The sequence below is a fragment of the Amblyomma maculatum genome, chromosome 1 (assembly GCF_055883805.1).
Source record: "Amblyomma maculatum isolate TAMU_Amacu chromosome 1, ASM5588380v1, whole genome shotgun sequence".
Classification (NCBI taxonomy): domain Eukaryota; kingdom Metazoa; phylum Arthropoda; class Arachnida; order Ixodida; family Ixodidae; genus Amblyomma; species Amblyomma maculatum.
In genome coordinates, this window is record NC_139344.1 from 216,880,198 (window position 1) to 216,894,315 (window position 14,118).

At 49.6% G+C, this 14,118-nt stretch overlaps 1 protein-coding gene across 1 annotated transcript in view; it reads right to left on the reverse strand.

Moving 5' to 3' along the window:
* Positions 1–328: 328 nt before the first annotated feature.
* jp (junctophilin) overlaps positions 329–14,118 on the reverse strand; it is a 95,358-nt gene continuing 81,568 nt past the window's right edge. Inside the window, exons 6-7 of the mRNA XM_084590302.1 lie at positions 5,737–6,656; positions 329–3,906 (exon numbers count right to left, since the gene is read on the reverse strand). Of these exons, the coding sequence (XP_084446428.1) occupies positions 3,820–3,906; positions 5,737–6,656 (1,007 nt within the window). The 3' untranslated portion in view covers positions 329–3,819. The remainder of the gene's footprint in view (positions 3,907–5,736; positions 6,657–14,118) is intronic.

The window sequence follows — 14,118 nt, forward strand, 5'->3', positions numbered from 1 at the left end:
CATTAAAACCACCCGCTTGCAAAAACAAAAAAACTCTCCACCCATCCCCTCTCCCCCACCCCATCCCTGCCCTTTCATCTAAGCTTTCAATGAATACATTTCTCACAACAACCCATGTCAGTGATTTACAGTAACAATTACGTGAAAAACTTGTAATAATAATTTCAAACGCCAACTTGTAACAAGAAACATGTTGTCTGTGAGTCAGCACGTAAAATTTCGCTTGCCGTGGCCTGCAAATGACATCTGTAAATACCTGTACTCTAAATATTTTGTTTTAACTTCCAATATCAGCCAGCATTGCGTTGTTAAAATAGTATGTAAGTTCTCAGCAAAAAAAAAAAAAAAAAAAAAAAACGCGCAATGTTTCGGTGCGTTTTATCACCCAATAGTGAATAGCGATTATTAAACTGCTCACTGTCAACCGTTTTGCATCACTTCTGAGTATACTATCCCGATAATGTGAAAACTTATTCAGTATACTTGTAGGCAGCTTCGTAAGCTTGACGGTGAGGATGAGCGCTCACCGGCGTTGTAGCTTGGCCTTCGAAAGTCACTCTGACTCACCTTCCTGAAACAATTGCTCGTGACCTGCTTCCGTTATCGTTTAAGATTAGGAACATCGCAAAAAGACGTATTTTCAGTCATCTTTGCGGTCCAAGGCTGCATTCAGAATCCCACGCAACTGAACTGCAATCGCGCAGCCCGATGACTAGATCGCAAGCACAAGTACGTGTGCTTGTTGAACCCTATATGGTAACCTTATATGGAAAATAAGACTAGACAAGGTTGCCTCGCAGACTACTGAGAATCTATGCAGCAACGAGAGACTGCATTAATTCACTACACGTGCGACCTGTAGCAAATTTCTTCCTACCAATGAAAAAATACACAACTTCCTGCAGGACAAAACCAGCTGTGTGTATGCAGCGTAAATGAGCTTATCTGAAAAGAAAGCAAAATTTTGAAGAAAAGCAAACAGTTACAAACGCATCATGACATGTGTGTCCTGTCAATCCACGGCAGTGGATAGTATTGATTCCCAGAGCAAGCGAAAAGAAATATAGGTCATGAAACAAAAAAAAAAATACATAAGCGCAGTCACCATTACAAAACTCCTAAAAAAAGAAAAACGACGAAAAAGGAAGAAAAATAAATACAGATAGAACACTCACCAGGTGTGGAATTGTGTTTAAGCTGGAAAGTAGACCCACTAAGCACGGAAGAATAACGAGAATGGTTCAAAGAGAGACAGGTCCGAAATCGAGCTAACGCTACAGTATCGCTACCACTAGAAATTGAGGCACTAATGGTGCAGCAGAATACACACTGTCCTGAAAACCTGCTCTCCACAGCGCCACCACACATAGCACTGTAGCGTTTGTCAAGGTTCCCAAAAAAGAAGAAGACTGCTTTTACGACGTGCTTTCTTTTTGGTGTACGCGTACAAAGGGTAGAAATTTTATCGGACGCTGAAGGCGAGAACGAAATTGACATCAACCACCGGGCACCAAAAATATTTCTCTCGAACGGATTCGATCGCTCTTGGCAGGGCTTTGGCCGACTTCTGACGTGCTCTTTGAACCAAACGAAGCACTCCACTGCACTGCCCGACTTCCTGATTACTTCTGGACAAGCTCCTCGGATAATGGCGGCCGCGTGGAACATATATGTCGTCACATGACCGTGGCACGTCACAATGAAAGCGTGCGACCTGTTAAACGCAGACAACACGCATATCCCCCTGGCTGCTCGACGGAGTGTACGCAGCCGTCTGGTCATTGCGGCCTTTTTCTTTTCCTTGTTAGCACGCGCCTCACTTGCCGATACACCTATAGGAACAAGAGCGAGTCCTTAGTGGACGAGACCATGCTGCTGTGGCGCAAGACTTTCTTCGCTCTGTGATCTCAGCAAATTTCGCTTGTCGTCGAAATACAGCAGACCTGATGCCAACACAGAACCCCAACGACGCTTTCCGAAGAGCGCAAGCCTGGTGAATCGAACGTTTCAAGAATGAACGACAGCTGTCCGTTAAACGACGCACCATACGCACAAAAAACAGCGCGTTTCGCCTGCGTGCTTGTGGAGAAAAAACGAGCACCTAGTTGGAAGCGCGTAAAATAGGCGTGCTCCCGAACCAAACACGTTCGGTTGTGTGAAACACGGCCCAACCATTCTGTGCATCCTATCGATGCGCTAAGCTAACACTGCAGTATAGGGCACGAGTATGCCTGTCGGAAACCATCACAACGTTTGTGAATGCGCATTTATTTCATCTATAACATGCAAAAGTCTAGCCTGAAAGAAAAGTACAACGGAGAGGAAGGCCCGTAGAAAGAGCGCACACCACCACTAAGACTCCTTCGTCTGTATTCTTTTTATCAATGCTATATCTACGTTTTGCGTGCATTCCAGATTGCACGGTTTAAAAATGCGTATCACCCGGGGCACAACATCACCTCGTGTTCGTATGCTCGTGACCTTCTAAAGGTACGCTTTTCATTCACTCGCTTGACACGTGATCACCAGGAAGATGTACTTCTACAATAAATATAGTGCACAGCACGAACTGAAGTCACTAGCCGGTTTCTCCGCTCAGGCAGGTGTGTATGTGCACGAAAAAAAAAAAAAAAAAAAAGGTATGGTTCACGTCAACTTCATAGGAGGGCTCTGAGAGGTGACGATGGAACGTGCCCGACCGCTGGCGCGGTGCAAGCGAGGCGGTATGAAACACCAAATGCAGTATTCTCTGACCGTACAGCTCAGCCGAAGGGGCTTCGACATGCGTAAGCGAAGAACGTAAAACAGTTCGACAAGGGCGTTTGCTTGCTATCCTGCTGTAAAAATATGATATCGGTGCCTGTTGCAGGATACAGTGAAGGTGCGATTGTGCATTAAGACGCTGTACTTGGACACCACGCGTTTTTAGGAAAGGGGGCGAAAAATGCACGTCAAAGGTAAGAGAGGAACGAAGTCGCTCCAGTTGGCGCATTCAGAGTCTAGAGGCTGTCATTGATTTTGCAGTAGTTGCGTTACCTGTCTACCACACCGTCCACTGCACCAGCTAATCGATAGTTCAGGGGCGACAAGAACACGACACAACCTGCGTTGGGCCCACGGTGCTGCATGGCAACAGTATGCATCAGCGGCCCAGGCATTCAAAGGGCGAGTTTTCTGCGCTTCGCCGTTGTCCACCTGAGAGAGCGGATGGGAGCAAGCGCCGTGCATGGAGCTACGAGGCGAAATCTGGAAAGAACGTGGCGACAAGCCGCTTGATGCACTTGTATACAACCTGACGGCTCGGTCGGAAGAAGTGGGAACATTTTCTTTTCACGGGAGTATCGCGTCTCTTCACCCTCAAAAGCTCCTCTCGACTATTACAATTCTCCAGCCTCGGCCAGACAAGCGACCGCCGCCCGGGGTCTCCAGGAACTGGAGTTGGCCGACAGCACAACCGGACGCTCGTCGTCGGCTGCGCGTACAGGAGCCGGCGCGCAGCACTTGCCCCCGTACACGGCTCTGGTGAAACTCGGAAATTGAGCAGAAAGCTGACAGGTGCATGACAGTGAGGTACATTGCAGAGAGGGAAAGATTATGTGTTGTCGTCGTCAACCAGCCAGCAACATGAACAACCACCCGCACACTGCCGGCCGTCGCAGGCCCGTGCCTCGGCTGACAAGGCGAAGTCCATGCACCCGGTGCAGGTCGTGGAGCAGGAGTCCGGGGCAGGGGGACTGACGGGCGCCGGCACACGGGCCACGCGACCGGCGCGCCGGAGACACACTTTGGGGTCCGAGTCCAGCTGCTCCCAAGGGACGGCTACGTCAGCAGCTTGAAAAACATGATGGCGAGGCTGATGTTTATGAACAGCACGAGCATCACCAGCTGCTGCCTCGAGAACCAATCCTAGAAAAACAACGGCGCTTGGTGAGGGACGCCACGAACCAGACGCCACGCCACTAGTTTTTGCAAGCCCTGGTCAAAGTGCGTCAAACAAAAGGGTGAAAGGCGGCATCTTGTTTAATTCACTGGCTTCTAGAAAAATATTAGCCTGTAAACATGTACTGCCTAGGGGCTCACGTTCACCCGTTCAATCACGGGCTCTGTCTTAGATGCAGCAGGATGATTTTTTTTAAGATTAGTTTCTTTTCTTGTGTGGGGCTCCAGGGAGATAACACAAACATGGGACGGATGTTAATGTTAAATGCTTCCTAACGCAAGCGTGAATTTGACCGAGCTCACATTAACTTATTATATCAGCCCAAAAACACATTATTGAGGTGGTAAAAAAAAATAAAGTCGTAGTACATTTTTTCTTCGCTTCTAAGTACGCAAGCGCAACGTACACAACAAAGAGGCCAAATAAAGTCCACGTGCATGCCGAAGGAAACGTTTTCTTGTTTGTGCTAAAAAGCTCCTTCATAAAGGATGTCTATCAAGGATTAAACGATTTTCTATGTAGACGTGAAAATAAAAAAAAAAATCTTAGCCAGCTAGTAAAAAAGCTTTTTCGAAAAAATGCGTTCGTGTGACTCCACGACTGGGTTAAGCGGTGCTTTCATTAGCAATTTCTTCCCTTTGTTGCCCGTGCCATCGCTCTTGTTTAATAGTAGAATAGAATAGAAAAGGCATTCAAGAAAAGAATAGCAGATCAGATATCGCTGAGGTGAGATGGTCAGGCACGGCGTCAAATGTTTTCTATATTCAGGAGAAAGATGACCCGCCATTCCATTTGAAATCAAGTTGCCTTTTTTTCGCCTCCAAGCGTACTGCTAGAGGGCCTGTGGCGGCTTAGCGGGACACTGCGTCTCAACGTCACTCGGGAAAAGAAGCTTGCAGGAAAGAAAAACTACAGGAGCCGGAGAGGGTCTTCAGGGAGGTTCTACATTAGTAGGCAGCCCCAGCCTCAGGGTAGACTGTGACGTACCTTGACGACAGCGAGAGTAGGCGACGCGATAAATAACTCATGTACGTCAGACACCGCACGGCGTAACGAGGTAGTAGGACACGGCCGCCTGTTAAACATGTGTCAGACGCTGTACGCGCAACGGCGTGCATTGTTGTGGCACAGACGGCCGTGTACCTGTGCACGGCGCGAGATCCGGAAACGGTAGCTTAGTCTCAATAGGGCGTGCAATGCGTTGTTCGCGCACACGAGGCAAGACTTATTCGAAAAAAAAAAATAATAAGAAAGACGGTGCAGCCAATTTAGCTAAATTGGCGCGAAGTATGAGCGCTAACGCCGCCTTTTGACTCGAGGCTAGGGTTTTAAGGTCGGGTTTCAGGCAAAGGCCGGCGAAATTGGCGGCTGGGGGCCTTGCTGGTAGCGCAGTATAAAATTTCGGGACTGCTCAACGCACCTGAAGACGGGAGTACTACATCGGTGCATCTACTGCGCACTGATGAAAGGTGATGAAGACGACAACAAGGAATGCACAGCGCGCGCGAGCGAGGGTTAATCGGCTGCGGCGATAGCACCTCGTGCAGTACAGGCCACTGAAGCTCATCTCTTAGCGCCGCTGCGGGTTCGAAAACCAGGCTGGGCGCAGTTTGGTCTTGGCTATTGTATTTCTTCCTGCGAATCTGGCTATCTTTACAATGGCACGTAAGCAAGGGCTTACCATCGGTCTGAGAGCGTCATAGTGCTCACACGCTAACGAGTGGCGGGAACACAAGACGTGACAAGGAAAGCGAAGCGCCTTGGCAATATTTGAAAGGGCAAAAAGGAATGAGCACCTTGACGTCGGAATTGAAGAGGTAGAGCAGCGGGTTGGTGCGCAGCCTGTGCGCCTGCTCCTGCATCCTGCGCAGCTCGTCCCTGCGCTGGGAGCTGAGGACGGACACCTCTTCACGCGACATGAAGGCCGGCGCGGCCGCGGCGTCGGCGATGTTGGGAAGACTCTTCTTGCGAGTGAGCGCCTCGGCGGGCGCCGGCGCGGCCAGCCGGCGCCGGGGCGCTGCCACGTACAGGCTGGCCGCGCGGTGGTGGCTGCCCTCGTCCGTCGGCATGTTCGGCAGCGTCGAGCGCCGGCCACCCCCGCCTCCCGGAAGTCGCGTGGGCGACGAGTCGCCGTCCATGGACTCGGAGACGCCGGAGTCCGGCGTGCAGTCGGCGCCGCCGTAGATGGCCGTCAGCGGCGGCAACTGCTGGTCGGCCTTGTGCGGCGGCGTGCGCGATGGCGGCCGTTCGCGCCGGTATTGCTCGAAGTGGTCGTTCATCGCCTGCTGGAAGGAGTAGCCGTCGCGCTGCGTCTGTCGTCCGTGCAGAGAGCCGTGCGGCGTGCGTGGAGGGGGCTCTGGCGCGCCCGGAACCTGAGGCATGCCCTCGTCGATGCGCTGCGGTAACTGCTGCGGCAGCGCCACGGGTTGCACGTGCTGCACGGGAGCCTGCTGCGGTGGCGGTTGTAACGGCGGCGCAGGCTTGGCGTTGGCCACCGGCGGAGTGCCCTGGCGTGAGCCACCGGGCTTGCTCTGCTGGTGGGCCTTGGTGAGCGCGTTGAGCAGCTGCTGCTGAGCCGCGTCTAGCTGCGGCGCCGTCAGCTCCTGCGCACGGGTCGGCTGGAACAGCGACCTCCTGCGCTGTGGCGTCGCCCCGCCCGCGGCCACGCGGAGCTTGGCCAAGTCGGGGACCTCGGCGAGCTTCTTGAGTAGGTCCACTGCGAGAGCGCGAATAGGAACGTGCTCTTCGGGACTCAAAGCAAGAGATGCACGAAGTCAAGCTGCAAGCGGCGTTCTACCCTACTTGACAGATGATTCCATTTATGCAACACCACATAGCTGTTCCCTCTTCAGGGAAACAGGTACCCTACGTAGTGGCGACAACTTGAAGCGGTGGTGATTACAGGCATGAAATAAACCAACTATGGTAGGGCAGATCTAAAGGGCCAAGCAGCAAACATTCCTCAAATGAGGCTTTCAAGCCAGTGGTAGAGACCGCTTTTATGACGTCGCAGTGGCAATATTGCAGGTGGCTGAAAGATGCCTCCGTGAACTTAAGATCTATACCGTGGCGTCATAACAATTTGTCGACGCCATTAGCTGAAGGGCTTCTTTCCACGGGTATTTCACACTTTGCTCTTAAGTTGTATCCGACTATAGCTGTTCTTACCCACGTGCCTCCAGACGCGTGAAGAAGACTTGCTTATATACTGTTTTCTTAGGGGCCCGAAGTTTTGAAACAAAGGCAACTGTATATCTATTTTAGCCCAAGGGCTGTATTCGAGGCTACGGCGGACACCAGGTAAGCGGCAAAGTATCTCAATTAGTTAACTAATTAAATAATTACATTATTACCTCTTTAAATTTTCATTTTGGGAGACACGTTGGATTGGCAGAATAGTAGCTAGTCCTCCAAATACCACAGTCGGAAACAAATTTTCTTTTAATAAAAATTATAGCGCGCGTTACAAGGCCCCCAGATGTCATCATGAAAGGCAGTTTCACACACTAGCAAAGCGCCTGTGGCGTATATCACTCCACCCATAGAAGTCGTCCCTTTACTAGCATCCCGTGAAAGCCAAACGGGCGCACGGGATTCCGTTTCGACCACGGCCAGCCGCCGCGTCGGTACCCAATGCGCGCAGTCATTACGCTTGCAGTCCGGCCACAAAACGCACAGTGGACGAGCGATCTACGCAAGACACGTCGCTGGCGCTGTGTTTTTGTGGAAACAACCTATCAAGGTCATATAAGGGGGCCTTGTAATGCCGGCTACAAACTTTTAAAAGAAAATCTTTTATTAAGGCTATACTTGTTTGGAGGACGAGCTCCAATTCTGCAAATACAACTCACCCCTAAAATGAAAATTTAGAAACTTAACGGTTTAGTTAATTAGCGAACTAACTGGGGCTTTCAGCGTCTTACCTCGTGTCCACCTTAGCCCCCTATATAGTCCGAGTCTTAAAATTAGCCCACAGTCAGTTAGCCCCCCGCCCCCCCCCCTTTTTTTTTTCTATTTCAGACCTTCAAATAAAAAAAAAAAGAAAAAAAAACCCCGGTACTCTATTGCAATTGTAAAACTGAAAACTAGCGACAGAGTAAAGTTTGAAATTATTCCTCATTTGTTTACACATGCTGCTCCGGCCAAGCTGTTCATATTAAAGCCCATAAAAATACTACTTACATTAGGCATTCTTAGTCCTTCAATAGTTAAGCTTCTAATTGAAGCCTTGTGAACTACGTTGATCTTTTTTTTTCTTTTTCCATAGATGTTACTTTGCATACTATGCGAGCACTTATTTGCGACTAGTAAATTCATTCGCGCTGAAAAATTAGGCAAATATTCCAAGTGATTACAGATTTCAAGAGATATCCTGTGTAGCTCGGGATCCTCTTGATAACAAGCGCTTGACGATATTTTTATTCATTCGACACGACACCCTTCTGACACATTTCCTGCATATTCCTTTTGTACTCATAAACGAGTAACACGGTTCATTTCTTGATTTTACTTCATATTTGCACAGCCCTTCCTCTTATATGCCCCCTTCCCCACTCCCCAACACATAAACATACACACGTTAAAGATAAATGATACTTAACTCACAAAATTTGTTTTGCGTTCGAACAAGGAATTTTACACAAATCCTAAGTTGAAAAGGATGAATGTGCGAATGGAACATTGAAGGCAAACCGTTGCCGGTAAGCTTTATTGTCGTGCGCGGTGGTGGCCAGAAGACGCTTCCAAGCCGAAGCATGACCTCTAAGCAAATGACGTAAATAAAATCGATTCCGAATGCGCCGAGTTTGTTAGGTGTTATTCAGATTCCGTTTGCTCAGTGTGCCGACATTCTTTCGTGCCTGTTTGCTGGAAACCGCGCTGCTTTTAATCCTGGTCTGGAGCGAATGACATAATTTCAGCCGGTTCCTGTTGTCTCGCGGGCTCAGAAACGTGTGACGCCAGGACGCATTAGCATGCACACTTCACTTTCGGTTTGTTCGCTCGGAGGCGAAGAAAGAATAAAGTTGGCAGCGTCTCCAAATCGGTACAGGCGCCCTGCCAAGCAGCATCCCTGTTCGCCGCAAACAGCTAGCTGCGTTTTCTGTCCTGAGACTCTAGGCGCTGACAGAGAGAAACAAAAGAAAATGCTCGATTGTGGAGGAAAACCAAAAGCAAACATTGTTTCTTCGCGAAAATGTTTCGTTTATTTGCTTCAACGCCTTCAACGCTCGACATCCATGATTGTGCGGGGTATTTTGACTGCCGTTTAGCGCGGAAATAAGTGCGGCGGACACAAGGGGGTACGCTGACAGAGCATCGGAAGTGGTCAGAATGCAATCGCGAAGGAAGGGAATCATTTTGCACGCATCGCAAAGCATAGTAATGCGGCTTCTATGAATTGAAAATGCATCAAAAGTTCTAAAGGAAAATTTCGCATGACTAGTTTCTTTTTCTTTCTCTCAAGCTTATGATAAATATATTAGGTTCTATAGAACCTGATATATTGATCTAAGCGTACAAGTGAGGGTAGGCTAGTGCGCTTTGACACAAGGGCACCATAGACAGGCGTTATTTCCTCGCGAAAATCGACGGGCACATTGTCGGGAATAGTAAGAATAAGAATAAGAATAATGTTTATTTAACATCTTGAGGATGTTGGGTAGACATTAACTGCGGCTTCTCTTTGAGTCCAATCGTAACAAAGACTGGGCTGGCATTACGCACGAACAAGCTCACGGGAAATGTCAACTATTTCACAGGAGGACTTTCAATCTTTCTTTAACATCGTGTAATTACACATGTCAAGAGTGACCTGAGGCAGTAGCCGAAACTTTTTGACGTCCGTGTCCGACCTGGCTTTCATTCTCTTAAACATTTATTCGCCAAAAGGGGCGATTTGTTTCTGCCAACTTCGAGATGCAGCTGAATGCAAACAATCATGCAGCATTTAAAATAATGGCGCACCTATTTAGAATACAAACTTGCGCAGCCGATACTGGTTCACAGAGATGGCGCAACAACCAATGCGTGTCGGGCAAATGGCGGGGCTGACTCACGCAACGAACCGAGAACTGCGATCACCGGGGCAAAAGTAGGCCTGGACAGGGCCATCGAAACGGCCCAGCTGCACAAAGCAGCGAGATACGCGGATTCAAGCACACCGCCGGCGGCCACGGTGAGCAGGCGAGGCATGCTCTCCGAGGGTCGCGGCCAAGGCGCCGTATAGATTGCGGAGCCCTCTACCCCGCCCGCAAGAGGCCCAAGAGGTCGATCTTCCGATCATCCCCGGCGGGGGGCTGGCTGTCGTGCGCGCTGCCGCAAAATGCGGTCAAGTGCAGAGAAAACTCACCCAGCGCCGGTGAAGAGTCACCTCGATTCCGAGTGTCGCGCGCGGGCCGACCGCTTTGGGCTACTCTCGATTTAGCTGTGGAGCAAGGTGGCGCGGCCAAAGGCGCGCGCGGGTCGTCCCGAAAGAAAGGGGAGCCATTCCGGCCTGGGAGAACGCGTGCCAACATTCCCCCCGCAGGCGGCCACTTCAGGCGACGCGCGGAGCAGGCGCTGGTCGCGTGCGCGCTGGCGATGCGTCTCGCGTGCAGCAGTCACCAAGAGCGCGGCCGTCGCATGCTCCGCAACTTGGTAACCGATCGCGCACCACTGATACGCCTCGTCGCGACCGAGCCCACGGCGTCGACGAGTTGTGACGCAATAATTCGCGAAAACACCGATGCGAACTTGCTCGCTGATTTACATCGTATCAGGAAGCTGAACCCGCTGTGCGTCGGCTGTGGAAGAGAATATCTGTCCAGCAGTAATGTGCCCATATTTGTCGAGAGAAGGTTCTCGGAAAACGTGATAATGACAAGCGAGTTATCAGATTCCACTTAAAGCAACACACTGGAGACGTGCAGCTCTAAGAAGCGCACTGCATCCAACGTCCGGATACTGGGCGTTTCATGCGCGGCAAGTTCGGTAACATTAATGACAGCACTGCTACCAGTGAGTGATATACAAATGCCAAAGCACTAGACCATAACCGGAGAGAAATTTCTCCGTTTGTGCGTTCTTTTTTTTTTTTTTTTTTTTTTTTTTAGTCTTAACGAATTTCGGCAAGGCAGGCAAACCTGCAATTCGCATACATTTTGGACTTATAAGGTACCCGCTGCTTTACAAAGGGGGAAAAAAGAAAATCGCCAGGTGTTCAGTTACGCATTACATGAGCTTGAGGCCGACTTGATTGAAGGTCACCATTCCAGTTACAAGTGATAAAAAGTAACACCCAGTAAGTGGCCGAAAAATCAGAGATCACTCGTAACGCAGCACCTTTGCGCAGCAACAAAATGAGGCGGAACGACGGAAGTGGCCTTCGCATCACTCAGCGTCCGATGTGGCGCTTGACATGACAGAATCGGGGAGCTAACTATAACCACACAAGCGTGTCGTAAATTGTCGCGGCGGAATTTACGAATAGGCGGAGGGTAGCCGCGCATGGCTGTAGGTGGACGCGCGGCGTGTGCACGCGAATGTGTGTGGTATAGCACTCGAGCAAACTTTCGAACAAAAGTCGTTGCCCGTCGTGCATATAGTCTCAATATAACCGAGATGTCCCCACTGAAATCCTCACCTCCCTCTCTTCCCGAGGTTTAAGGAGGCGGCACCGTTGAGGGGCACGGAAGCCGAAGCGTATTACGACAAGGGAGAGCTCTTGTCCGGATTTATGGTCATCGTAATAAAGATTCGGGCACCGTGGGCCCGAGAGACCGCAGCGCAGGACGCACTCCGCCACCGCGACAAACATTCGATATTTTACCTCCGCTTGACAGGGCAAACTTTGCAGAAGAAGCGCGCACCGGTGCACTCTCTCCACAGCGCCGCTCCGCGACGCGCTGCTGGCAACATCGACAGAACCAGTGGCTCCCAGCCGCCGCGAGCAAACAGCTTGCGTCACACGGTGGGATTGCGGTGTCGCGACGTTCCTTCGATGTCGTGCCACTGGGGGGAGGCCCCGCCAGGAGCGGCTCCTCTTTCAAGCAAAACGGAGCCTTCAACGTCACGATGCTCGGGCCGAACGACGCGTGTATACTTTCGGAAGTGGCCCGAAGCAAATGGGTGTGTCCCACGAAGTCAAGGCATCATTCTTACCACGAGGGACCCGAATCGTGACGTAAACTCGCTGCCCTTTCTCTTTATGGCGTAAAATTTTCTTCGGGTCTTTTCTGCCGGTTCTATTAGCGGCAACACCTACATCACATGATAAAAGTTACTCGGATAGCAAAAAAATAAAAATAAATAAGAAAATAAAAAAGACTCGAAGAAATCAAGTCTGCAAGATACCAACCGGGCTGCTTCAATAAATCGGAGGAAATTTGACATGAATAAACAACACCCAGAAATAAAACCAAATCCCGCTTTACCAAATCGAATCAAATCAGCCTGGATGCAAAAACTTTTTCATGATGGCAGCTCTGCTGCACTGAAGCTCCTTTACAAGCATAAGCTGTAGGCAAATGTAAAAGATTTGAAACCCTTTCACAAAAACTAAATGTCGTAAATCAAACATCGCCCCCCCCCCCCCTCTCCCCTGCCTCACCCCTACCAATTTTTCATCGTCCAAAGAAAGAAAAAACACAAAGGAAATGATGACAGTTTTTTCCTAATGAGGTTTTAGTGACTACATAAACTAAATATGCCACTTTTCTTCCTTGAATAGAACTGGCATTGATGATGGAGCATACCCACAGCCGATGTTCGCCCGTTTTTCTGAAGTAGCGCTTAAGCGACAATTCGCTGAATGTTACCATATACTCGCGGACAGGTTTAGCTAGCTCTATAGCAGATGCTAGGCAGGAAATGGAGACTAGCATTAGTTCTCGTCCAGTGGGGAGTGGCCTACCTCCGCTGCCTCAGCCCTAGCGACATCGCCTCTTCTCTCCCTTCCCCCCTCCGGGCGCGCAACATGAACAACGAAATATTCCGAAAGCAGTGCAGAATCTGCAGTGGAGCAATGCGAAAGACTGAGTGTTGCTGCTGCCCACGGTACATCGCGGGCCCTCTTCGAGCACAACCAGCGTTCCGTTTAACATATCAAAGTTCACCAGTATTCTATAATTGGTTTACAGGAAGAGAAAGGCACAGTGCCAGTCACTCGCGGAATCTCGCTGACACATCTCGCGGACACGAGATTTCCACCGTGAGCCTAGAAAGACTTTCGGCTTAATAACCCAGTACCCAAGGCACGGGTACAAATGTCTGTCGCCTTCCCTTTCTTGTGTAGCCTTCGCTGCAGATCCAGAGAACGATGGCCGGAGTATAGCAAACGGTAATGGTATTAGAATATTATATATCTACACTATAAAATAAAAATATATTAGTCCCATTACGCGCAATGTCACATTGCTCCTTCGGTGACCTACAGCATACACCTAGGAATTCTGGCACGAGGGTTTTACCCGATTTTTTTTTTTCGTATCCCAATTTCTTCGCATCCCATTTATTTATACGACAACGTTCTTTTCGTAGTACCATTTACGATTGCGCCATTTCCATTCAGCTTTCATTTTGAAGGAAGACGAGGCCTCAGTGCTGCTTCCATTTATTTCATGCCTATTCTTTTATAGCGATTTCTAGTCGGCGCTCCGCATCTATAGCTTGCTCCTCGCAACCGAGGAGCGTTTTTCAATCGACGAATAGGAATCAGAACCCGAGTTTTCACTGGACCGCGATGGATATATCTTGCTCGTTCGCCAATTCGGAAAGCTGTTAAAGATAATCGAGTGGAGTACACCCTTACAGAAATTCAATGGCCGCTCAGTGACAGTAAGCATGAAAAGAAAGAGTTTGTAAAGCTGAGCTAGCGCCTAGTTAATGATCAGCGTGCGCATATTGACATTTGCTGCCGAAATGTATGGCGTGGTACAAGGCTAACGATTTAGACCAAGAGAATAGAGAGCAGTATTTGCTCTCTATCCTTGCTTTTTGTCATGGCATCCACCGTAGAGCAGAACGAAAAGTCGTCAGCCCTTGCGGCGCAGCTCGGCTGCCCAAGAGGATGCAGCCACGCGTTCAAATTTTGGCTTGCACGTGCATGTACCGGCGTGCTCTTGCTCTGGGACTGCTGAACTGCACACAAATGGAAGTTGATGAAAACGGCAAAGCATAGCGCCAGAAAGTGACTGTTCAAA